Source organism: Tenebrio molitor, chromosome 2 (genome assembly GCF_963966145.1).
Source record: "Tenebrio molitor chromosome 2, icTenMoli1.1, whole genome shotgun sequence".
Taxonomy (NCBI): Eukaryota; Metazoa; Arthropoda; class Insecta; order Coleoptera; family Tenebrionidae; genus Tenebrio; species Tenebrio molitor.
In genome coordinates, this window is record NC_091047.1 from 21,956,581 (window position 1) to 21,980,975 (window position 24,395).

At 34.1% G+C, this 24,395-nt stretch overlaps 3 protein-coding genes and 1 long non-coding RNA gene across 4 annotated transcripts; 3 read left to right on the forward strand and 1 right to left on the reverse strand.

The window, feature by feature from the left end:
* The first annotated feature begins 99 nt into the window (after window positions 1-99).
* On the forward strand, window positions 100-9,300 carry LOC138125094 (DNA-binding protein RFXANK). The gene is made up of 3 exons (XM_069040371.1): window positions 100-645; window positions 8,991-9,138; window positions 9,199-9,300. The coding sequence occupies exons 1-3, from the start codon at window positions 100-102 to the stop codon at window positions 9,249-9,251; spliced, it is 747 nt and encodes a 248-aa protein (XP_068896472.1). The 3' UTR covers window positions 9,252-9,300.
* LOC138125097 (uncharacterized) lies at window positions 868-2,411 on the forward strand. The gene is made up of 2 exons (XR_011157338.1): window positions 868-1,100; window positions 1,291-2,411. It is a non-coding gene; the product is annotated as an uncharacterized lncRNA (long non-coding RNA).
* Window positions 9,301-9,497: 197 nt separating the features above from the next.
* Window positions 9,498-13,531, reverse strand: LOC138125096 (putative endoplasmic reticulum metallopeptidase 1-A). The gene is made up of 7 exons (XM_069040373.1): window positions 12,467-13,531; window positions 11,729-12,410; window positions 11,386-11,685; window positions 11,104-11,321; window positions 10,033-10,210; window positions 9,792-9,982; window positions 9,498-9,738 (listed from the first exon to the last, which is right to left on the reverse strand). The coding sequence occupies exons 1-7, from the start codon at window positions 12,638-12,640 to the stop codon at window positions 9,628-9,630; spliced, it is 1,854 nt and encodes a 617-aa protein (XP_068896474.1). The 5' UTR covers window positions 12,641-13,531; the 3' UTR covers window positions 9,498-9,627.
* Window positions 13,532-18,353: 4,822 nt separating this feature from the next.
* On the forward strand, window positions 18,354-24,395 carry LOC138125099 (transmembrane reductase CYB561D2-like). The gene is made up of 3 exons (XM_069040375.1): window positions 18,354-18,652; window positions 23,406-23,601; window positions 23,651-24,395. Exons 1-3 carry the CDS (start codon window positions 18,488-18,490, stop codon window positions 23,953-23,955), a joined length of 666 nt encoding a protein of 221 aa, XP_068896476.1. The 5' UTR covers window positions 18,354-18,487; the 3' UTR covers window positions 23,956-24,395.

A 24,395-nucleotide genomic window follows, 5' to 3' on the forward strand; every position in this document is an offset into this window, starting at 1 on the left:
CGATTCGGCAGTTTTGGATGAGAGTGAGATGACGTGAGTGGCTGGAGTAATTGTCGGAAGAAAAACAACCTCCGCAAGAGTGAAATATCGAAGAATTCAATGAATTACGACATTCAGGACGATTCGTCGAGTGAAGAAAAAGACATAAAGCCAATAATATCACCGACTAGTGCGAAATGTGAGTCGTCGATTGGTTTGTCTCCGAACTTAGCCAGCGGTCCCAAAAAGTGGTCGCCAGGTTCGCTGCAGGACGTCAATCGGAAAAGTGCATTCCAACCGTACCGACAGAGTTTGTGTACAGTGCTGACCAATTTACAGCGGGGAAATACCCAAGCTGAAACTCCGGTACCGCAATCAGCCGACATTAATTTTCACACGCGTGCCGGTCAAGGGGAGATCAGTCAGCACGACATTAACTGTGAAAAATCGGTGGATGTGTGTGATTGCAACGGTTTGACAGCGCTCCATTGGGCTGCTGCGTATGGACAATATAATACAGCGCGTTTGCTGTTGGACAATGGCGCTGATATCAACAAGCTGGGGCCCGAAGAAGAAACGCCGTTGACGCTGGCCGCCAACGGAGGACACCATGACGTCATCAGACTTCTTGTCGACAAAGGAGCCCATGTTAATCATCCAGATCACGTAATTTTTTATTTCTTGTTTCTAGATTAAGATCGTCCTTTCTATTTTAAGATAGGTAAACTCAGTACGGTGATAGATGTACGTTTTTAAATTCTAGTTCCAAAACATAAAGCAGTGAAAAATATTAAACTCTCCATCTCAATTGTTTCACGTTATGTAGAAAACCGTTGTATCCCTGCAGATTAATTCCCGCCACACTACTCTCTGCGTTTGTCTTCTGTCAAAAAACGTACGGTTGGTGGACAAAAAAAACTGGGACAAAAATGACAACTATTCAAATCGAAATTTGGCAAATTTGCACCGTTTAATTCAGGCTTGCGAACAAATAGGTTAACTATGATATGATGACATAAGACAAAAATGCCACGTGTGACACTTACAAACATCAAATCGAATTTTAGATTTCATCCGTTTTCAATTCCTTTTTAAATCCACACAATTTATAAAAGGTAAAGGTAAGTTGAATACTTATATATTGCATATTTGTTGTTGTTAACGAACAAAAAACCTAAACCTAATAATGTACTTCGTCATTGCACCATTATTATCAATGACCATCTGTAATCGGCGTGGCATTGATGATACCAACTCCCTGGTATATTCGGGTGATATCTCGTGCCAAGTATCAACAATTTTTTGTTGCAGTTGTTCAACAGTATTAGGACGAAAGTGATTTTTATACATAATTGAGGTCATACGGCCCCAAATATTTTCTATCGGATTTAAGTCGGGTGACTTGGAAGGCCACGGTACAGTACGCACCCCTTGCTTATTCAAGAATGCTCTATGGACACGACAGTTATCGTCTTGAAATATAAAATTTCGTTCACCAAACACATGTGTGACTGAGGGAAGCATTATCTCCCTCAGAATTCTAACATGGACCGGTGCTCTTAGCCTCTCCTCCACAATTGCACAAACTCCTGGGCCTCTAATGCTGATACATTGACTGCAAATCGTCCACTTCGATTGGTGGCGTGACCGTATTCTTCATTATGGTTTGTCCCTGCAAGTCTATATACGCCGAGTCGTCCACTGTTAGAAGACTGGAATGTCTTTTTATCAGAAAAGACTACCGCATCCCATATATTTTGATGAATATATTCTTGAGCAAACATAACTCTTTGTTGTTTATTCTGTGCTGTTAAAAAGATTTTATTTGCTTCACATCTATTATTTAATTCAGATTTCTTTATTCTGCTTCTTGTTGTTTTTAAATAAGCAGGAAAATTCGTCTCCTGTCGAGCGCTGATGGCGGTTTGAAATGGATGTAAACGAAGAAGGTTTATCATCTTCATTATCTGTGGTAACTTTTGGACGGCCAGACCCTGGTCTTCTTGAAGTTTTTGTTTGGCGAGCAAAACAGTGTTTTTGCTAATGTTTAGCTCGTAAGCAATTGCGCGTATGGTAATACCCTCCTCCCCAAGGTGTTGTGTAATTACGTGTTTTTGTAATTCTGTTAGATTTGGCATTATATCTGACAAGATAACTGTCAACAGTGACCGTAAAAGTCAGTTTCATTTTGACTTTATTTTGACAATTAAGAGCTTGATACAAACGTAAGAAATTTTGCGTGTCCCAGTTTTTTTTGTCCACCAACCGTACAATCTATCAGAGTACGGAGTATACCATCGGTGGACATTAAAAGCTGGGACATCCAAAAATTTTTCATTGTGTATCAAACTTTGCCTTTGTCACAAACTGTCAAATTAACTATTGTCACATTGACATCACTCTTTTGTAAAATTAAAATAACAAATATTCAATGTTTTTTTTTGCTACCTACCTGTTTTGACCACCAAAAAACTGATTCTGTGAATAATTAAAAACTACATATTTAATTGGGAAAACAAACAATATCATTCAATATGAAACAAACTGATGGTTTTGATAAATAAACGTCATTCACCCCGTCATAATTGTTATAAGCTTTTTGTAAAAAACCAAATTTAACCGACACAAATTTTGTAATTTTTGACTTTATACAATCGTCATCTTGTCCCAGCTTTTAATGACCATCGATGGTACATAAATGTTAAAACGCATTGTAAACATTTCAATTTTTGGTTGACTACTGGAAATTTATTTTTATAAGTAAATATGATATTTAATCAGACAACATAACAGTACAACATATTGCAATACGTGGGAAGTACCTACAGAGTTATAAAAGATATTTAACGAGTGATAATAAGACCAACAGAATTGAAAACGCAACCCACAATAATTTCCAAAGAAAAACTGGATAATTTAATTTTAATATCCGGCCTCATTGTAGGTTGCATTTTCAATTCCGTATGGCCCATTATCACCCGTGAAATATCCTATATAAATGTTTCTTACATCGTATAAGTAAAGTCCATTCAATAAACATCTGGTCTGTCAAAATCAAAATTGCAGTTGTTAGGTTGGTTAAATCACTAGTTATTTTCGTATTGCCCAGTTGTTATCTATGATTTTTTAATTTTTCAAACTATTCATTTGTTTAAATTTTCATTGTCAAATAAATTGCAAAATTATTTAAGTGTATTTTGTAAAAGGGTTAAAATGGAAAATTCAAAATGAACTAGGGTGGTTCTATTGACGCGAGAGAAGAGGGCCATAAGAATTTATTATGAGGAACAAACAAAAAAGTGATAATATGTAATCGGAAGAAATTACAAATTTGTGCCAAAGCCGCTCCAGTATTGTTAACTAAGAATTGGTGTTCGTTCTTGTGATTCACAAATCAAAATTTTGGAGAGATAAGTGTTAATCAAGTGTTAAATAATTTTCTTCTGAATAAATGAAACAGATTAGTTTATTTTGGATGATTTTGGTTGTTGTTTAATTTGTTACCTTTTTTCAGTTTGTCGCGTGTTTTTTATAATTTTATTAAATTGCTCTAGTTCATTTAGTTGCTGCATTTCACTTCAAGTGTTCGAAGCAATGAATGATTCAAAACATTTTTAGTTCAACGATTAAAAATGAAAACATAACCTAAATATATTTTGTAACTAGATTTTGATGTCGGTACACTCAAGCGAAAATTTTTTATATCGAAGTACAGTCAAAACAAGCATTTTATTTAAAATTTAATTTTGACGGTCCAGGAGTTTTTTGAATTTACTAGATATAAGTATAAATAGTACAGGGTTATTATTGTAAATGATTGTAGTCGAAGTAGGCCATGCCCATGTTAAATTTTTGCCGCTTTCATGTGAACTGTCAGTTTTGTCGCTGTCACTGTCATTTTTTAGGTGAAAAGTGCGGTGATGAGATTTTTATTTATTTTTGTTAAATTAACGATTGAATCCAGAAATATCGAGTTGTTTTGCACCCAATTTAACTCTCGTGTGTACTCACTTATTCACATCATTTTGATGTTTTTTTATGTGGAGCGGCAACCATAAATTTTACATTGAGTTTTCACGCCTACTTCGACTACAATCATTTAGAATAATCCTGTATATTTTTTCGTGGTAGGCGGTTGCACGCGCCATTTACAAAATCCTGCAACGAAATGCGACCTTTCCATTGGTTAGTGGAATAGAGTAACCAATAGGGAGGTCGCATTTCGTTGCAGGATTTTGTAAATGACGCGCGCAATCGCCTACCAGAAAAAAATAGATTTTAGTTAGCTGTACTACCTGTACTAAGTATATATTGTTGTGATTACTTGGTTGCCTAAAATTCGTAACAAACAATTGATAAGTTGATGATTTTTTTAATGATAAATGTAAAGTGATCAAAAAGAAAAGAAATCAGAGCAGGCATTGCAAATTATCGATCACGTCGCAGCGGATCATATGTAAATAGAAATAAGCGTTCAATGCATGGGTGTAGACAATTTGTGGTCTACTTTAAATGAATCATACCTCATGAATTTTCGACGTTAGAAGTATAATTGTGCATTTTATTATTATTATCTGATAATGGAGAAAATTTACAAAATAATCAAGAACAACATTTTACATTCGTAAGAATGGTTAATTTACAAGCTTTATTACCAAACGCGACGCCACTGGTAAGCAGATTTTTCGCTGAAATGTCAAACAAACGTCAATTTTAAAGCAACGGTTTTGATGTTAACCTTGAAAATATTTTTCGATTTCGGCAAAGTCTACGCACGTTTCCTGTAATTGTAAGCAACAATTATCCCAGAATAAGTGGTAAAATGAGTTTTATCTTTGAAGACAATGACAAATAGTGCGTTGTATTCCTTGCGAAGTGGTCTTTCAAACGAGGTGTTATAGTTGTCCGTTTTCTCTAAGGTTATATTGGGGCCGTAAAATTATCCCATTGTGTAAAAGGTGATTTGTCTACAATAGGAAACATTTTGTGGTTGTAAACAGCAGGCAAACCCGGCTGGTTGTTTCCTTTTTTGATTTATTGCAGGGGCGCGTAGCTTCTGAAACCCACACAAAAGGGTAGCTTATTCGGAGTAACTACTTTTACGGCCCCAATATAACCTTAGAGAAAACGGACCACTATACTTGACATACCCTTCCATTTGAAAAAAAAAAGTTGGGGGTGGTTGCGCACTTCCGGGAACAGATATGCAAAAACCATGTGCGTCAAAATATGGGCAAGGAAAAATAAAAATCGACCTGTTTCGGGATTTTTTTACAAAAATTGCCTATTTCCAAGTCATGAATTTTATTCCAGTTAAAGTTTCCATCCTGTATACATAATACCCGGTACTATGCCGGCCAAAAAATTTTGGCCGTCATTGTCTGTCAATTAAATAAAAAATAATTGTAATCCGTACTTTATTGTCATCACGATTACCATCTTGATTATGAACGTTATTTTTTGGGTCGTAAATTTCAAAACTCAAAATTATTTTGTCATTTCTACTACACAGAACGTTTGCCTCAGGTTATCTAGGTACGATTGCTCTAATTTTGTTCATTCATGTCGGATTTTTGGAATATCTGAGCTTCAAACAGTTTAAATTGATTGTCAAAATGACAAGAATCGAAAGTGGGGTTACGATTCCTAAAGGGTTATTTACACTTTACTTGAATGTCAAGAAAGTGACGGCCAAAATTTTTTGGCCGCCATAGTACTTATCGAGCCACACCTGGTTCGTGGTTAACCATTAACGCAGCGATATCTTTACGAATTTGGCTCGCCACGTATCAAATATGACGGATAATCCGCTCGTGTATGGGGCGCTATTGAGAACGCACCGCTCGTGTAAACTAAGGTTCTCGATTATAAATAAGGTAACGACAACTCGTTGTTCACTTTTGAAACAGATCGAATTTCATCATATTTAACAGTGGACATGGATATTTAACAAATGTATTCGTGGAAGGAATTTTTGGATATTTGTTGATGGTACCTTTGAAAGTTTACTGCTACAATTACGTTCCCACATCAATAACAGGATTATCTAGTTTTACAGGTAGTTTAGATGTAACTTCCAAAAGCTGTTGCGCGTTAATGAAAGTCCAAAATCAAAAAAACAATGTCTTCATGTTCCATAATCACCCTAAGTTTTGTACCTTCTTTGGTGTCCGTCCTCTTTGACACACCCGATATACAGGGTCACTATAAAATATGGGTACAGTTGATGATTTTAAAAACCCTTTGTAGAATCTCCATGAAACTTGGTATACCCTTAGGAGGATTTAAATTCTATTTAAACGTATATTTTTTTTTCAATTTTGTACCGTCATTTGTTTTTGAGATACAAGGCCAACTTGATTTTTTTTAAATGGGAGACGGGCCAAATTTATTAACGTTTTTGAATAATAGTAGTTTATTTGACGAGTTCGTGTGTAAATTGGGTTTTTTTTGCACGAGTGGGCCAGTTTAAAACGCGAGTGAAACGAGCGTTTTAAAGGCCCACACATATGAGATACATACATACAAAATGTCAGTAATACATTTTCTTGGAAACGATTAATTAATTTTATCGCTATTTACAGTAGCCCTCAATACGTGTACGCTTTTTTTTTAATAGAAGTGTACAGTGGGGAGCACGGAATTTCGCACACCAATTTGTATGTTATTAAAAAAAACTATCTAGTCTAAGCTTTATTGTCATTATAATCAATCATGAGGTATGTGATCATGACTGATGTTTCACCTAAACTGTCACGAAACTGCCGCCAGTATCTCATTTTGATAAAATTATGTCAGTGAAATGTCCAATGTGTGCGAAATTCCGTGCTCGCCACTGTATATGGTGACTTTGCGATATTTTAACCAATGATAGAACTCCAAAGCAGATAACGATTGAGCTAATGATGCCTTATACAAATGTTAATTTTTTTGAGAAAAAAGGGCTACAAATTTTTCAAATAAAATTTGGGAGCCATTGAACTTTATTAAAAAAATAGGTAAAAAAAATCATACTAGACTTTTTTGTCATCATTTAATTCAAAATTAAGTCACTTTGACAAGGGCTTACACCAACCTGGAGAAAATCGATATGGTTTTGATCTATGGCGAAACCCGTGGACATTCAGACTTAACAAGGCAAATCTACGCTAAAAGGTTTCCTGGAAGGACACTTCCCAATGCACGAACCTTTGTAATTGAAAAATAATTTGGAGAAGCCATCGATTTCATTAACGTCATCAGAAACCGACTTATTGTGGAATCAGGCGATTCAAAAGCAAAGAAATTCCTTTTCGAGAGGAGTTCCCTTGCCATTCAACCTAGAAACGCTGCAAGCATTCGGGGGACTTTTCCAGATTCCGCATTATTATCGGAAATGTTTGTAATGTAAAACAAAAATATTCTGTAAGTACTGTCACGAGCAAAAAATTCTGGTCGTCAATGTCATTTCAAAATTTGGTTAGACTGTCACAAATGAAAAAATTTCTTCCCTGACTGATTATGCCCATGTCAACAGAATGTCAAAAAAATTAATTAACTAATGTCAATTAATGTCATACAACATGATGATAGGTTATGATATTTACGAACGTTTGACAATGGAGCATTTTCCATTGTGTCAAATCATGATTTTGACGACCAGTTTTTTTTGCTCGCGACAGTACTTCATGCATTACCTATAGTCTGTTTCAATTCTAAATTTCCACCACCTGTTGAATTATGTTGGCAAAATAAAAAAAATCTAATTTGGGGATTGTTATAACCAAAGTTGGCATGGTAATTATTTTATAAACATAATTCGAAAACAACGTAATTTACTTGACGCTAAAATGAAAAATGGTCTAGTAAACTGTTTCGAAGAGATAAAAAGGTTGGCAGTGTTGGCACCGTTCTTTTGCTTTATTCTAAAATCTTGTGTTATAAAATCGACACAGAGAATGATAACCTCACAAATGCAACCTGACGCATTTTTCACCAAACAATGTTGCCGGTTGTATTTCTAACGTAGAATGTACTGTTGGTGGAAATTTAGAATTGAGACAGACTTTAATAGATTTAATCATTTGAAGAATATAAATGTTTTTTGAAAAATTCCCAAAATCTGTTTATTCCGTTTCATAAGATACTTGCGCTATGGCATAGGTAATATAAATTTGTAAAAAATTCACATCATATCGCCCCATTTAAGTAACCATTAAATGATTGCTGCAACTATTGTTATTACATGTTCTATTGTCTACGTTGAGAATTTGAAAAATGAGGAGTGCTACGTGACTGATACTCACAAACTGTGATACTAAACGAATTGAGATTTCATGTAGATCGGTAAATTGCACAAGTGGGTACTTATCCGCCGAGGAACTTCTGCTCTTCTTTGGAGAATTGTTTCATCAGCAAACAAAGTTCATTTTTGGTACTACAGACTTTCATGCAATTCATTTGTCTTTGCTTTACATGCGATGCGACACAAGTGTTTATCTGTGGGAAAATCTTTTCTTCTTAATCAGACTACGTGAGTCGTTATCTTAATTGCCTATAACTTGTGAAATCAAAACTACAACATAATTAGAAACATGTTTTAATTATTGATCTTGAACACACTCCACATTTTGCACTCGTTTTCTAGGAGCACTGTACTTGTGAAAAACGTGCCTACTATGTCGCTGATTAACACAAAAAATATAACACTATCACGGTGAAGCTAATAAAAGATTTCAGATGAAATAAAGGATTACAGATTTTATCTGTCTGGGATGTCCTGCAACACGTTTATTTTAAGTACATTTTTTCTATTTGGGTTAGAACATGACTTTCTCCTTTTTATCTACTCAACTAGTTTTTTAAACACAAGTCGGAAACAAATGCTTAAACATAACCGCATAGCTGATAAACTACAAATTGTTGTAATATGTAGAACCAAGTATTTTTTTCCGCGCGAGACAACATTTGCTTCAAGATTTTTCTCAACAAACTTTGCTGTTGTTTGGCTCAACGTTTTACTTTTTTTCCAGTTGTGCAACACTCCCCTCATGTATGCTGCAAGAAACAATCATCCCCACAGCTGCCAAGAGTTGCTGCTTCATGGCGCAGATTTCAGGCTTCACAATTTAAATGGTGACACTGCACACGTCATAGCCGTTGAAAATAACAGCACCCTTGGTGAGATTAACATCTGAGATTTGAGTAACTGATCAATTAACTGATTGTTGCTATTTTTAGCTCAAGCTGTCATCACTAATTTCATAATATCGCAACTAGAACCGAATTCATAAGTTTCTACAGTTATTTGTATGTTTTTTAATAAATTCAGTCCTAACTGGGTTTTGATTTTCTGTTTTTTTTTCCTTTTACCTATTTAGTTCACGTTCAGTGTTTTAGATCAACACATTTTTATTAAACTTTGTTGTCACTGACTGAAGTTATTTGTAGGTCTAGTTACTTTGATCGGGAGGTTTGCGTACCATAGCATAGTAATCACAGCTCTTGATTGAAACAGAATAAAACACCGGAGAAATCAATCACATTTTTACTTCAGTTTATTTAACTCTTAAACATGCTACACTGAAAATATCTGTAAGATAACGAAATTATGAACATCTTCCCTAAACTGCAAGAATCAAGTGTAAATGCTCAAAAAATATAATTCCATCAGAAATTGTACGGTAGGAGAGTAAAAACTAAAAGAAAACTGAATACAAAAATTGCAGCGAAAAACCACAAAACATATTTAAATTTGTCAACCAAATTTGCAAGAGCTACCTGAAAAAATAAATGCATTTATGTAATCTTCCAATTTTGGGATTATTATTTACCAAAGGAGACATAATAAGTGTTGTGAAAAGTAGTGTCAAGGGTCCGAGCAGCAGTTCTGTGTTTATGTTTGTCATAAGATTTATCCTTCTGGCAGTCGGAATGAAAAGACAAAATGTTAAAAGTGCTACATACATCGAAAATATCGTTGGAATTATTAAGCTGGTGACGTAAATGATTTGCCATTTTCTTCCTAAAAGAAATTCGTTACGTCTGACAGCAAAGCTTCTCATTTTGTTTTACTTGAGTTTTGAAGTTTGAAGATGTAGATCGTGAGGAAACCGATTGTATTAAATAATACGTATATTAAAAGCACGTACATTGCCTTGATGTTCAAGATGGTTCCAGTGAGCAACAACCCGGTCCAAATGATTCTCACAGAGTGAGCTTCGATTTGACTCTTAACATTGTGGGTTAAATACTGAAAGAAAAATACGATTTTTTCCAGTACTGAAGCAGATATTATTTAGCCCTCGGTGTTAAATATTGCAGATGCAAGACTGATTTCTTTTTTACGCCAATGTATAATGTGAGTCATTTTTATGGCAAGAAAATATCTGGGTGTTTAATTAATTTTCTTCCGGGCTATCCGATAACATGCTTGCGTGTAGCTAGTTTATCAGTATTGTGAACAAATAGAAGTATCTATACTGGGTGCCCCAAAATTCGCGGAACAACTCAATGAGGCAATGTCAATTCATGTTAGAAAATAACGAGAAAAATAATTAAAAAATTCTATACCTCTTAGATTTGAAGATATGGGGGCGCAAAAGGTGCAGCTTTGATCTCATTTATTTTAAATAATAAAAAAGATTTTGACTATTTGTCTTTTACTAGCCAGTGGCCTAATAATTTTGAACGATTGTGATCAGGTTTGCAATTATTTTCTTCATTATTTCCAGCATTTCCAAGTAGTAATTTTATGTTCGTTTTACCTCAAATAGCGTACGGCACCACGGCTTTGATTTTTCCCTCTCATTTCCAAGGATACAACAAAAATGAAATATTTGCAGACTGTTGGGATACATAGAATGTTTTTAAATGTTGCCACATTTAGTGTAACGAATAGGTCCATATCTTCTATAAAAAAGAAGATTGTTTTTTTTAAACATTTTTACCTGATCTCTTAACGACTACCTACTTAACAACAGACTACTACGTTGTTCCGCGAATTTTGGGGCACCCAGTATTTTTAATGTGCCCCTCATCCAAAAATGAGGCGATCCGCCACTGCATATTTTATTTCCAAGAGTTCAAAGGTAGATTTGTAAATATGGATTTGACATTTGCGTGATTAATTCTTAGAGGCGTTACCTTATACTTTACGCAAGTCAATATTGCGGAAGAAAGGCCAATAATTGGCGCCACGTAAAGTCCAAAAAGTATCCAAGGATTTGAGTACCAACTCATGTCGTACTCTACGGCATTAAGGAAAATGGCGATTGAGACTACGAAAATTGCAGCGATAATCCATCCACCAATTATAACCCCAAAAGACAAACTTAAACACTTTATAGTTTGTTTGCAGGAACCTAGGGCAGGTACAAATGAATATAGCAAAATGGTACATACCTATGGAGCAATGGAATTTAGTACCTAACTTAAAAATGTATATACTCAATCCATACGTTGCAAACGAAGCTAAAGAGACTATAATATTCATAATGTAACCTGTCGTAGCTGCATATGAGACTAAAAAAAGTCCCAAAAAATCAAAATAAATAACTTCGTCGGAACTGGTTTTAGGGTCCATCACTTCAGGTGCATTTGCAAGTTGTCGAACTAACACCAGAGTATTGTCTCCAGCGTGCTGGAACGACCCTGGAGGTATATTTTCAAAATTGTCGTCCTTGGTATGATATCGCTCCCCATTTTTGAAAAACGCCATATCAACACCTAAAACACTCGATAAACTAGCAATTCGAAATCACCAATACACACTTTCCTATCATGTGACCCAAATACTTGAATACGGTGAAATCAGTGCCTGATGGAATGATCCCATTGACATAAATTTCTTCGGCTATGGATTGCGCGTACGGGTGCGGCACGCGCGAGTAATATTTCAGCAACCAAGGAGTTGCCTGAAACAATATCAGCTTGCCACCAGACCCCACAGCTTCCAAATTGACCACAACTGTGCAGTTTCTCGCCCATCTGTGCTGCTTGACAAACATGTAAGACCCGAACAGACCGGATTCTTCAGCTCCGTTGAACAGAAATATCAGATTGTTGCTAGGTCGGTGAGGTTGACGTGACAATTTTCGCAAAATTTCCAACATTACGGCACAATTGATCCCATCATCGCTAGCTCCTGGACCATCTGGTACCGAATCGAAGTGGGAGTTGATCAAAACATTCCTGCTTGCGTTTCCACTACCATACAGTTTCACTACGATGTTTGTAAATTTTAGCGAATAATTGGTACGGATAATTTGTAGGTCTAATTCGAGTAGTTGGTTCTTGTGGGCGGTTTCCGTGATGTTATTAATTATACGTTTAAGCAAGTCGACAGCTAAGACCTCGCTGGTGTAATTTCCTGCCTCTCGAGGCCCCAAATCTGTTAGCATTTTCAAATCGCGACGTGCCCTTTCGGTTATGAAAGCATCAACGTGAGTTTGCTGCCAGAAACAAAACAAATGTTATTTGGTACTGGATGGTACTTGATGGTACTTACCTCGTCGGATGAATCGAGAGGTGATGGCAATTGACTGTCAGTTGTGTAGACAAGATAGTACAGTCCTAATAGTGCACCGACAAGAAGAAAACATGTCACAACTGAAATATTTTGCCTACTGTCTACAGTTGTTTTTGGTTCTTCGGAATTGTCAACCTCTTTGTCATCCTCCATCACAAATTTTTGCCTCCTCGAACAATACCGAACGTTACTTGACACAGAATGTGGTGTCACGTTTTGACCATTTTCACCATTATCTGCTTGATTATGAACGTTTCTATTTATAACTTTATTTTGCCATTCTTACAGCGCGTGTGGATACATTTGTTAAATTGAGATGTTTAATTGGTCAGAATGAAAGGCATGCGAAATTTGTACAAAATCCATATTTGTGCTTATCGGGTAGTAAACTTGCGTTCAAAATAAACAAGTAATTTATATTGGGTTGAGTCATAATAAGTGGGATTTGAGTTCATCAACATGTTTTATTAGATTACAAAATGCAATTAATAAGTCGCCGTTTTGTTAGCGAAACGATAGAGTTTGTCAGAAGGCTTATCAGTACTTCTGACAGATATATTTAATTCAAGAAAATTGAAACCAATCACGTCGTTGCAAATTTTAAATTTCAGCCAATTGCAAACAAATTACAGCGATAATTCATGCACCAACGCAACTGTGAATAATTACAGCTGTCAAGTGCTTGTGATTGGTAGAAATTCAAATTAAGCAGCAATCTGATTGGATTAAATTTTTGAAAGAAAGAGATAAAAACATTACAGAAAAATGTATTAGTTAATATATCGGGTGTTTATTTAAATTTATCCCCAAGAAGAAGAGGCGATTGTGAACGCACCATGGATTACAGATCATGGTTCGGCTTTTTAAATTTTAAAACTAACCTTACTTTTTGCGTTGTTTGTGCAGACAGGCGAGTGATGCGTTCACAATCGACTCTTCAACGCCAACTTTGAAGAAAAATTTAAATGAACAACCGATTTTTAGCGCATTCGTTATTGTTTTTTCTGAATTTTAACTGTCAAAAATTGTCTAATTCCCTCAGATAATTTCGAACAATCAAGCACTACAATTTTCGAATTTTGATCGATAAATGATACTGATAAGAAGTGACATTTTTCATCAACATCATCGCTAAGAGATTGTTTAACGATAATTTTTGGTAATGAAACAATAAAAACAAAGGTTTATTTTACTCTAGATATGTTTCTAAAAATGTATCTACATATTAATAAATTAATGGAAATCAATTAGATACAAATTCTATTAGTTTGAATTATTACAATAGGGATTAAGAAATATGTAGTGGTTTTGAAAGGAGTTATCAGATAAAATTGCCCTAGTGATTGAGAAATTCCTGATAATTTTGTGTTGGTGATCACTGACCACGAGTGTTTGCTGTTGTAAAAAGTCCCGATTACGTAGCAGGAGGGAATTTAACAGCAGACACGAGTGGGTCACTAACAAAATTATCTGGAATTTCTCAATCATGAGGGCAATTCGATGAGTATTCACCGAATGATCGCTGTAACTAAAATTTAGGCCAAATTAAAATTATAGTCAGGATATAAATTCATATTTAATTAATATTGTTAATAATAATGTGTTTTCTTCAAATAAATGCTATAAAACCTCTTATTTAACTTATTTGTCAAAAAGTTGTCAAAAAAATTATCGATAATTTGTTGCCGTGAAAAATTATCGCGTAATTCCAATTTGATTGGTCCAGTTTTAAAAATTTTTTTTCATAGGCCAAAATTTTATGAATCACTTGATCAAAACACCAATAAGGATGAATAAATTCGGCCTCGATACCGTGCCTCCTTTTTATTAAAAATACAATTATGCATTATAAATCTTGCTTGCCTTTCCACTGCCATCAACCTGTAACTGCTGGTTTTGCAAATTCCTTGTGTTTATCAAAATGCATTTAATGATTTAATGAACGATACTCTACCATGTCCTGTTATTTTTGCAATTTGATTATTTCTTGAGCTGGATTTGAAACGACAACGCAGCTATTTGAATGATTAATAATTTTTCATTTTTTGATGTTACGTCGTATCTCTTGGAAATTTGGTTTTTATGAAAAGACAGTTTTTAAAAAATCCACTTGAATTATTCTTTTATTAATAACGATTAGATGTCAATAAATATCTTTTAAATCTGGATGAGTAGGTACAGGGAACAGAAACATCGTAATTTTCTTCCGACATTTTTGCAATTTTTCTCAAAATGAATTGTTTTATTTATGTCGTTTCTATAGTGACGTGGCGACATCTGAGCCGACTTTATTTTTATTGCTCGCGAAGAAAATTTTACGTGTTCATTTTATAATTACAAATTTTCGGTTGCACACAAAATGTTGTGTACACCTTGGCTACGAAATCCTTTGACGCCCTCGAGATTGTCTTTGCCTCGGCCGCAAGCGGCCTCGGCGACAATTTTTCTCTCGGTTCGTCAAAGTCCCATTTCGCAGCCTTGATATACAAATAACTATAAAAATTAATTAATGAAGACCTCACTGGGCATTCGGGTTTACCAAACTTGGGGTTAACCATTTCTTCACTGCCAAGGGCTTATCACTACCTTGTATTGTTTTACTGAATACTACTGAATACTCTATACGAGATAATGTCGCCAGATTTTGTTCCAGCCTTGTCCTTCGGTAAAATAGTAAAACAGTTTATTGCTTCACGCCCTTTCCATGCTAACTCGTGTACAGCAAAGTGTTTTTTTTCCAAACCCTCAGGAGTTTCTTCGTCCTATAAGTTAACAATTTTGTCTAATCCTTCCAGTGTTAAACCAGAAGAACTAGTTTTACTTTTTTCCATGTTTTACTACAACTGCCTCCTTTTCACATCTCGGGTTCTCCTGGCGTTTAAAAAAATAGCATCTCGAAACAAATCACACAATATTGTATAGTGCTTTGTCGTCTTCTTGCAACAATTTTGGTAAATATTCCAAATGGTATTTGTGACATTTTCTTTCCTCGTTCATGAGATGCCAGTTCACTACCGAAATTTCTACTAGGGGCTTTTCTTCACAAACTATTTGCAGGTGTAATTTTTTTATTTCTCTTATCAATCGCACTAGGAGAATCTTCCCTTTACAACCCATGCTTCTCTTGTCAACGAAATTCATTTTCCACATAATTTACCCATCCGATAGTAAGTTGGGGACAACAAGATAACAAGACTAACCCGCTGCTGATTTTGAACTTCTTTATGCCTCCTCGAGAGGCCCAAGAATATACCACGGTAACTGCCAAAGGTTTTGCATAAACACAAATTTTATAGCACAGGTTGCCCAAATCTGCCATGGCCCAGTTTCTTCTCAACCTAGCAGTGTTATAACTGTCATCGGTATCGCAATTTAAATTCGCTGCACCACTTCTGGGACCCACAAAACCTAACTGTTTTGTCTTTTCAGAAATCACAGCAAGGACTTTTAACACCATAAGTAATAAAACACATTTGAGTGGAGGAAGTAGTTTTACCGTTACGTTCTTTTATTTGCTTACACTTCACCTTACTACGTTGGCAATTGTAAGATAAGGAATTTCCAAAGAGCCACTTGACAGCATGGAAACGTTTTACGGAACAGTCCCGTTTTTCACTCAGATCAAAGTATTATGAATGTATCATGACAACACCTTTTTCGTACGTGATAGATTGTGTCATATTAGGATCAACGTTTTTAATATCTTAAGAGCCGTGGGTACTTCAGTCGATTCGAATGCGTTAGATGTAAAGCAAATTACATTTTTATATCTTGACAGATCTGCCACTGTTCTTGTGATAACATAACATAGATTTCGCTTTCAAAGTTTTTTTTAGATCTGTTTCTTCTAATCGACTTAATTCAATCTGCGCAATTAAGACGTTAAGTAAAAATCAGAAGATATGTTGATTAAGTTTTAATTCCGAACACTTACCTTTATCAAATTTGGGTGTTGTTGCTTTCGAGCATACCGCCTTACTCCTAAATCATTCTAGTGATAACATTCGTTGCAATATCTGCACTAAAAATTTGTAATTTCCTTTGTATACAGCGTATTTTTAAACCATCATAGAATAATAATAATAATATAAATAATAAATAATTAATAATACCGTGTGAGCAACAAGTACTGATTGAGTTGGCAATAAATTCTGGTGATTTTTGGTGACTTTTATGTCATGTTCCAACGAGAAAACCATTTTATTAATAAAAGATTACAAAAACCAAGACCTTTAAATTTGAAATGTATACCAGCTGTCAATAATGTCAATAAAACAAACCGAAATAGGTACAATTCAGTCTTGAAAATTTTATGTAAAATTTTTTTTGCCAGCTGAAACAGTTATTGTTGCTCACCCTGTAGTAGGACGACGCAAATATTAAGAAAACACTTTCACCATTGAATCACTGAAGTTAAGCAACTACGCGCGCGGTTGTCATTTGGATGGGTGGCCGCCGGACTACTGTCATATGAATAAGTTCCGAAATAAATATCATATAAAAACTAGAAAAAAAACGAATGATAATACATACTATAAAAAGTAGTGATCATCATAATAATTGCTTGATAGAAATATCCGTAATAATATACATATAGATCTGGCCTTTTTAAAAATCATAGGAAAGTGAAGTTGCAATATGTATATTTACAAGTAAAATTGAAATAAGTTTTTAAATTGTTCCGTTTTAATTTGTTAATAAACTGAGTTTTGTAGAGGCAGGATAGTTCCTGATACACAACGAAAATTTTCGAAAATCTAGAAGAAAAATTTGTCAAGAAATACATAAGTGTTCATTGTTTCTTGTTCAAATTTCTTAGAACAATATTATTTTATTAATAAAATGCAAAACCGTGTTGTTCCAATTGATTTCCGCCTCTGTAGTGAAGTTTGGAAAGCTATTTAACAATTAAAATTTTCGGATATTAAAAAAATATATCCATTGTTCTTTTGAACTAAAGGCGGCCTTACACCAAGGCAACAATTGGTAACATGTTGCCTGGAACATTTTTTAGTAATGTTGCCGGTCATTACTAAAAAATGTTGCAGGCAACATGTTGCCAATTGTTGCCTTGGTGTAAGGCCGCCTTAAGATCTTAAAAATAAGCAGAATTAATTTACAACAATATTTATTAATTGTGTATCTCAGTGAAGTTGCTATGTGACGGATGGTAAATGCTTTCATGTTTATTTTAGTGATAGTGTCACGCACCAAAAATGAAATTGCGTAGGTATCTTTAATAAATTTATAATATACAATAAATAATTTTTGGATTAGCGAGATTATAAACCAACTGAACAAAAATCGTTACTACAATAAAATAAATAACAGAAATATGATTCCCAAAGGAAAAAAATCACACGCGTCAATGTCGTGTCCGTAGTTTTTATTGTTTGCAACATCCCACATAATTTTTGTAATTTTATTAATGTAATAAAACGAAAGTTTAGTTCTTGACGTCAAGATAATTCAAATTTAAGCTCCATCACAAGTCGAATTATAAAATTTATTTAAATATTAAAACTAAAAGCACAGACGTTTCTCTTTCTGTGTTAATAAATTTTGTAGAGAGTATTTAAACCATTTTTCAGAAATAATAATTTATTTATCGCTCGTTGTAAATAGCAAATCTAAGAAAATGCGGGATTAATCTATCAAAACAAGGGATTTGTGGAAAATGCGTTATTTATTATTTTACTTGATGAGAGTATAACACAACAGGTAAAAAATAAAACTATTGACCAATCGTTCTCCGAATATATAGTATTTTGTCCGTAGATACAATTTACACTAGTCGAATCACGTACAGCTGATTAAAATGTTCGATAATTATCAGTAAATTAACGTATTATCTTTATAAATCACATAGTTTCTTCACATCTTCGTTCGAATCTATATAAAGCGGTGGTGCAAAAATGAACCCTTAGTACGCAAAAGGCGCGATTCAGAAATCACAAACATTAATTCCTAATAACTACATATTTTGAAAATTTAATCAAAATGGTTGTGGAAAAAGTCTCGTTCAAACAAAGATTTATGTGGCTTTTTAATACAGTTTTTCACCAGTTATATGCCATTGTGACCATATTTATTTTCTGGACAGTCTTTTACAACAACAGTTTGAATTCTTCGTTCTCTTGGCACATGATACTCTCTACCCTAGCTGTAAGTATTTTGTTAATTTTAACTAGACTAGACGATTAGGATTTCGCTTATTGTATTCAAGTGATTTTTCTCAATTTCAATCCCACAAAATAGTTATTTTTATATTAAGTGCGTGAAGAGAGTGTTTTTTGTGCATGAAAAGGTCTTTTACGCCGAGACGAAGGTCGAGGCAGTATAAGCCTTTGAATGCACAAAAACATCTTCACGCACGAAATATAAACAATATTTTTTCTATAATTGATTCAAAAAATTGAAATTAAAAATTCAAATTTTTGAAGGAACTCTGAAGTTTCAATGCAGTGACCATGTTGCTAGGTAACTAATAAAATACAGTGCGTGAAGTGAAACACAGAAATAGTCGTGTGCGTGAAATCGCATTTCACACACTGTTTTGTATGGTTTCTATGGTTTCGATCTTACTAGCAATGCAAAAAGAAATACACGTTAGAAAATGACCCACTTCAGGCACCGATAACTATGCGTGAATTTCAATTTTTTGAATCAATAATAGAAAAAAACTTTTTTTGTTCGACACTGTCTGAATTTGAGAATTTTCTCCTATGTCAACGGATTTTGATAAATGTGACAAGTTGTCAAAACGAAACGTCAAGTTAATTTTAAAGATTTTAAGCGATTTAAGGGGGGCGTCGAACAAAAAAACGTTGTATTCAACTCTTTCTTGTGTAAATTGGACTTTTTTTGGCACTCATACCAAAAAAAAGCCCAATTTACACACGAACTCATTAAATAAATAACTATAATGTCTCTAAACCTAGTGCATAATTTTTTATATTATTATTTGAATTTGAAACTTTTTAAAAGATGTGAAGAAAAATAATGTGTCAATATTAGAAATTTTAAATATCTACTACATTTTTAACAAATAAAGTTCATGACTAATAAATTCTAAATTGAAATAGGTTTTTCAAATTTTTAAACGGTTTGTTTATTAAATCAAAATAACGGGTGTTTTTTTATTAATTTGGCGTTGAAATTGGCGCTGAAAAGTTGATCGTGAACGCACCACCGGATCTGATCACCTATTTAAACCTAATCTCACCTTTTACGTTGTTTGTGTTTTTAATATGCAGTTTGAAAAATCAGTGTTTTAAGACGAGTGGTTCATTCACATCACAATCGACTCTTCAACGCCAACTTCGACGCCAAATTTTAGAAAACAGCCTTTACAGTGTATCGCATTTAAGTGAGAGCTATTTATTAGGAGTAAAGATTTGAATTTTCGCACAGTCGTAGAACTTCATCTGTACCTCTGAGCTCCTCAATTCAACTGTAAGTTGTAAACCTAACCAACTGCTTTATCACGAATTGGGCTATTTTACCATATTTTGCTTCGCATTGGAAAAAAAAGTTGTTCAGAATCTAATTTTAATCCCATGTTTGTCAAAAATTGCATCTCATGAAGTTTTTCAATTGTGCAAAAGTTCAAATTTATACTCTTAAAAATAATAACAAGTTGCCTTTATCTTAAATGCAGCACACTGTATAAACCAAAAATCAATTTTTTTTAATTAATTATGTGACATTAAAATTAATCGAGAACTTTACTTGACATCTCTATGTTTTCAGTAATTATCGTACTAAATTACTATACATTCCTCGTTGTCTAGATGACTAAATTACAATTGTAATCAGTTAATGGCTGGACAAATGTTTATTTATGTTTTTAATTAAAGATTTATCTACTTAATAACAAAATGAACGGTTACAAAATACAAAAACACAAAATCTGCAACAACTGAAAGATATCACAATTGAATTTAAAGATTAGATAAACATCACATTTGCAACATCATAAATTATATTCATTAAAAAATTATATTAATTTATTATTATATTTGTAAACACTTCTACATTTACATCACATAATTTTTTCCTGACTGAATAAAATTTAAAAAAAACTGTCTTCTTTTGCGTAGATTAAAAATGCTTTCAGTGTTTGAGTCTGTAGACAAAATAATTACATTAATTATCTGAAACCAATAAATTTGGATCATGACTTGTCATCTCCTCCGTTCGGAAGAATTATAGTCTTAGGGTTGTCATTCAGTCTACAGTATATAAATACTTAGACTAACTTAGTATGTATTTTAGTACAAAAACAAAATGGTAGTCCAAAAAGTATCGTATAGAGAAAGATGTATGTTCATTTTCAATACAATTTTCCATCAGTTGTTTGCAGTCGTGACTGTAACGATTTTTTGGGTAATTTTTAATAATCATAACCTTAATTCCAAAATTTCCTGGCATTTCGTTATTACCACTTTAGCCGTAAGTACATACATAGTAATTTAACAATTAAGAAAAATGTATCGAAGTTTAGTGGTGTGTGAAATAATAATTATATGTGCAATATGAGAATGAACACCTAAAGAAAGTGTTTTATACACAAGATGCATACGTAATTTCTTGCTACAATTATTATGATTTAGTTATTTTAGTCCCTTGGAAGTAAAATTCCAACTGAATATATTAATAAATATCATAAAGAGTAGAAGTGAATCTTTTGGTGCTAAGTCCAGAGATTGAAGACCGAGACGAAGTCGAGGTTGCAACTGGGCGAAACACAAAAATACCTTCTACTCTGAATGATATATACATACTATTTTATCTTCAAGCGGATTACAAAAAAAAAATCGGACATGAACTCATTCATTTTTTGAATTGAAACTTTTTATGGGAGGGTCTTGAAATTCTGATCGGCAACCTTTTTGTGTGACGAAAAGTGGTGGGGGTAAACACTATTGGGTCGAGTGGGAGCAGTGTCTCTGTCTTTGTCACACTCACGGCATTTATCGATAATGTCCTCTCTTTGATTTGGAGGCTTAAAAATGAACAATGAGTTACGCATTTCGATATTGTTTAGTGTTATCGTTGTTTATAATTTATTTTCTTCATTAAAATATACAATTTTGTTGTGAATATGCTATTTAAAAGTGATTGATGAATAATTACAATGTTTCCCTGTAATACAAAAGTTTCACTTCTATCGTGCGTCTTTACGACACATTCTGTTTTTTTCTTGCAGTTACATTGATATTACAAATTTAAATTTTAAGGCACCAGTATTTCCTACTTCCCTTGTAATATTATTGGTACCTGAAGTTTCCATAATATTAGCAAAGTCTACAACACTATCTAAATTATCCGATGTACTTTTTGCAAATTTCCAGGTAAAACTTTCCGAAAATAGTGAATATCGCCATTTATAACTTTCAGTATCCTGAACATTTACTAAGATACTTAGCAGAGCCCAAATCTTCGATATTTCCCATTGTCAGATTGGTGATTTCATTGCATCGACAAGCGCCGCTCACACCTAGTACAACTTATATACCTAACCTACAATAATAATTATTCCTCTCGGGAACTCAAAAATTTTACATATGTAACCAGATACATTTCGTTTTCAATGGCATCGGGCATACTTCTGATATTCGCTAAATATAACAAAAATTATCAAAACGTGAATAGCAAACGATTGTAACTGTTTACTTATTAACACTGAAGGGCAATCTTGCGATATTTTTGACATTTGACATCTAATCTGACATCCATGGACATGCCCACAATGGGCGACTCGTCTTACACCCCAGTGGAACCGGTTAAATATTGGGTAATAATTTCGTTATTTCGCTTTTTTAGAGGCTTTTTTCTAATAGGGATAATTTAATTTAATTATCAAATCTTTCGTGTAATTGATAATAAATCGTGACAAATGACTCGGTCGAGCCGTCTGTGGACACTTCTACTCCTAGGACTTGAAATATTTCTATGGAGATACATAAAGGCGCGACTTTCGACCGCTTAAGATATTACGTTATGAGGAGGAAAAATGAAGTTTTATGTACTGCGGCTGGTAGATTGGCTGCCCAACGCAGTGAGGCAGACAAACCAGCCAAAGTATATAAAACCATTTCTGCTCCGAATAACATATACTATTTTTTCTTCAAACCTTCATAACAAATTATTTAAGACATGTTAAGAAATCAGGTAGGAATTTCAAATGATTTAGTTAGTTTGCTTTACGCGGAGATAATAACTTCACGGACGCTCCTCAGCGGAGATAATAACTTCACGGACGCTGGTCAGCTCTTTAGATGCCATGACAATGAAGTGACACTTTAGCATTATCAGTGCAGCAGTGCAATGTAATATTTTACGGACGTTTGAAGAAAAAAATTAATTTATTGATAGTGAAATTGTTACGTTGGCATAATGTGTCCATATAAATAATGATACGAAGAATAAAAATACACCAAAAGTACGGCATTCCCACTTGTTATGACCAGGAAATAAAATCTAATGTACCCCATTTGATGTGACTTTTTGCTCAAATTTCTTTTACAATAAAATGATTAGACGTTCAAAAGATAGCATAATACCAAATAATAATAGTAAATAAACTAAAGTGTCTTTTTGTTTGTAACTTTCGGGAGGAAAAGATGCACTTTAACCCCTTGTCAGGTAATATACATTTCACGATATGAATAAATCAATCGATGATCAATATTATGCGTCTAAAGTCGGCATTCGAACCCATAATATTGATTAAAAACAACAACTTTTTAAATGGTGGTGCAAAAAAAGATGTTATCATGCCTTCATAGAGTACTATATTTGCTAAATAAAATTCCATCTATTGATAAAATTTGGTCTCATTTTGTCATCGTACTGTACATTTATTTCGAAGAAAAATTTTGAAACTTTTCTTACTGCTACAGTTATTTTTCAGTATGTTCCTCTTATGGGAGAAGCCATAGTTCTTTTTGCCGGCGACAACGTCTGGAGCAGAAGCATGGAACGATCTACCAAATACTGGATTCACGGCGTCATTCTATTTATCAGTGCAATTTTAGTCACTGTGGGGATAGCTCTCATGATAGACGAGAAAAGTGGTACACACTTCAAGAGCATTCACGGCTGGACCGGTACGTAGCCCCCGACCTCATTTACACTCTTTTAAATCATCCCCTTTAGGTCTAGTTTCGTGGATCTTTGTTCTTCTCTCTCAATGCCTTGGATTAGCTGCAGCGAAAGCTCAAGCTTTCAGTGCTTTGCTTCGTCCCGTCTACGTGAAATTTCTCCATAACTTTTTCGGCTTGTTAGGCTACATTTTCGGAATAGTTAGCTTGTGCTACGGTCTGGAAACCGGAGGTTTTAAAAGATATTCTTCAGAGACTGCACGTATGGGGACGTATTACCTTCTAGGTCTGACCACGACTTGGAGCATTCTGGCGGCTCTGAAGTCTGCCTATGATCAATTAAAAATTATTTTGTTTTAATCGGTGCCATATCTTATTTGCGGATTTGTGATAAATTTGTCGATTGCCTCAATCAATGGTTATAGACGTTTCACTTAGGTGTCTTATTATTTTTTATCAAGGATTAATTGGCTCACTTCAGTACGAGCCGAATGATGATCTTTATTACTTTACAATAATTTCACTTTGACGAAATCTAAAGCAATTAGGATCTACTTGTCTAGATAGTAAAGCTGCCAGCTCTGTGGTAATTACACTGATTGTTCGTTCCTTTGATCATGATATTTTACGGAAGAGGACATCACAAAAGATCTGTAAACTGTAATACTGTGTTGATATCATTGCTTTATTTTGTCATTTTCCTAGCGATTAATAATGTTATCTGTCGTTTAACTTTTGCTATAGCTTACTAGAAACTATTTAGATAAATTACATTTTTAAAATAAAGTCTATGATATGTA

Coding starts and splice junctions, on each gene's coding strand:
- LOC138125094 (XM_069040371.1), top strand. CDS start 100: ATGAATTACGACATTCAGGACGATTCGTCGAGTGAAGAAAAAGACATA. Junction 646..8,990: donor ATGTTAATCATCCAGATCAC/GTAATTTTTTAT, acceptor CTTTTTTTCCAG/TTGTGCAACACTCCCCTCAT. Junction 9,139..9,198: donor TGAAAATAACAGCACCCTTG/GTGAGATTAACA, acceptor TGCTATTTTTAG/CTCAAGCTGTCATCACTAAT.
- LOC138125096 (XM_069040373.1), bottom strand. CDS start 12,640: ATGGAGGATGACAAAGAGGTTGACAATTCCGAAGAACCAAAAACAACT. Junction 11,322..11,385: donor TATATACATTTTTAAGTTAG/GTACTAAATTCC, acceptor TACCTGCCCTAG/GTTCCTGCAAACAAACTATA. Junction 9,739..9,791: donor CACTTATTATGTCTCCTTTG/GTAAATAATAAT, acceptor TTATTTTTTCAG/GTAGCTCTTGCAAATTTGGT.
- LOC138125099 (XM_069040375.1), top strand. CDS start 18,488: ATGGTTGTGGAAAAAGTCTCGTTCAAACAAAGATTTATGTGGCTTTTT. Junction 18,653..23,405: donor TGATACTCTCTACCCTAGCT/GTAAGTATTTTG, acceptor GTTATTTTTCAG/TATGTTCCTCTTATGGGAGA. Junction 23,602..23,650: donor GAGCATTCACGGCTGGACCG/GTACGTAGCCCC, acceptor CATCCCCTTTAG/GTCTAGTTTCGTGGATCTTT.